General features: G+C 29.3%; 1 protein-coding gene across 1 annotated transcript; it reads left to right on the plus strand.

Annotated features, from left to right (window-relative positions):
* Positions 1–46: 46 nt before the first annotated feature.
* Positions 47–1,027, plus strand: EIN_365610 (hypothetical protein; the record flags this gene model as incomplete). The annotated part of the gene is made up of 1 exon (XM_004261111.1): positions 47–1,027. A coding segment is annotated over one exon (981 nt), but the record flags the coding sequence as incomplete, so codon positions are not given.
* Between the last annotated feature and the right edge of the window lie 277 nt (positions 1,028–1,304).

Here is a 1,304-nt window from a genome sequence, read left to right on the forward strand (position 1 = left end):
CTATATGGCGAAAATGGACAGATTCAATAATTTACCAATACTGAAGCATCTCTAATAACAAATGAAAACCAAATCGAATGCTTCGAATTTATTTCTTTTGAAAAAGAAAGAGATAGAGATTATTTGATGTCAACAATGAAATTGTATTTAGGAAGAAAAATACTACGAATTTGTCCACTTAAGCTTAATTACGATATTGGCTGCATTTTAGAACAGAAAGATATGGGCATATTCAGTTCATACAGAAATGCACTGCATTGTCCAATTTTAAATGAAAATACAACTATTTATATAGAAACAAATGAAGTGATTCTAAACATTGGATTTAATGGTACTTTCAATCAAAATGTTAAAACACTTAAATTCAAAAAGATCAATGAATATAATACAAATTTTAAAGATTCAAACACTGCAAATGTCATTTATATTTCAAATGAATCAATTAATAACAATAACATATCAGTCTCCAACAAAAATATTAAACTTCTTGTTGGGGAAGAATATGGGTTTAAAAATACTAATAACATTACAACGCAAATGAATGATGTTGTGTTTAATGATAAGCAAAACTGCACTGCTTTGTATATTGACAAAACAGATATATCATGCAAATACTATAAAAATTCGTATTTACTTGATAATCAATGCAAAAATTATGATAATAATTGCGGATTATCAACAACACAAACAAATGTCACAACAAAGGTTTGTGAATCGTGTCCTGATTCGTATCATTTTTACAAAAACAGGTGTTTTAAGTGTTCAAATGGGTGTTTAAAATGTGTGAAGGAAGGGTGTGTTTTATGTGATACAGGCTATTTGTTGGTTCAACAAAATGGAGTAGACATTTGCGAATCACCAAATAACACCATTTTAGCCAAACACAATCTAATTATGAAATGCGAAGAAGGGTATTACTCTAGATATGCAGAGTGTGTAAAATGCGACTCAAATTGTCTGGCATGTGTTGATGAAAGCATTTGTACAATATGTAATAATAAATATATTTTCAAAACAAAAAGTGTGAATTACAATCAAATGCATTTTTAACAGACAACACCAACATAGTTTTGTGTTCACAAGGGTTTTATTACAACGTTGAGAATTTACGATGTGAACAGTGTAAAAACAAGTATGGAGAGTCATGTGAAAAATGCACACCAACATATTGTGAGAAGTGTGAAGATAGTGTTTATACCAAAAACAATTTGTGTGAAAAAGAGATAACGACTGGATATTCTTTAAACGACAATGTATATTGCACAGCTTGTAACTCAACAAACAAATTTATCAACGAAAACGGA

The sequence above is a fragment of the Entamoeba invadens genome (assembly GCF_000330505.1).
Source record: "Entamoeba invadens IP1 unplaced genomic scaffold scaff_1105074726569, whole genome shotgun sequence".
Classification (NCBI taxonomy): domain Eukaryota; phylum Evosea; order Mastigamoebida; family Endamoebidae; genus Entamoeba; species Entamoeba invadens.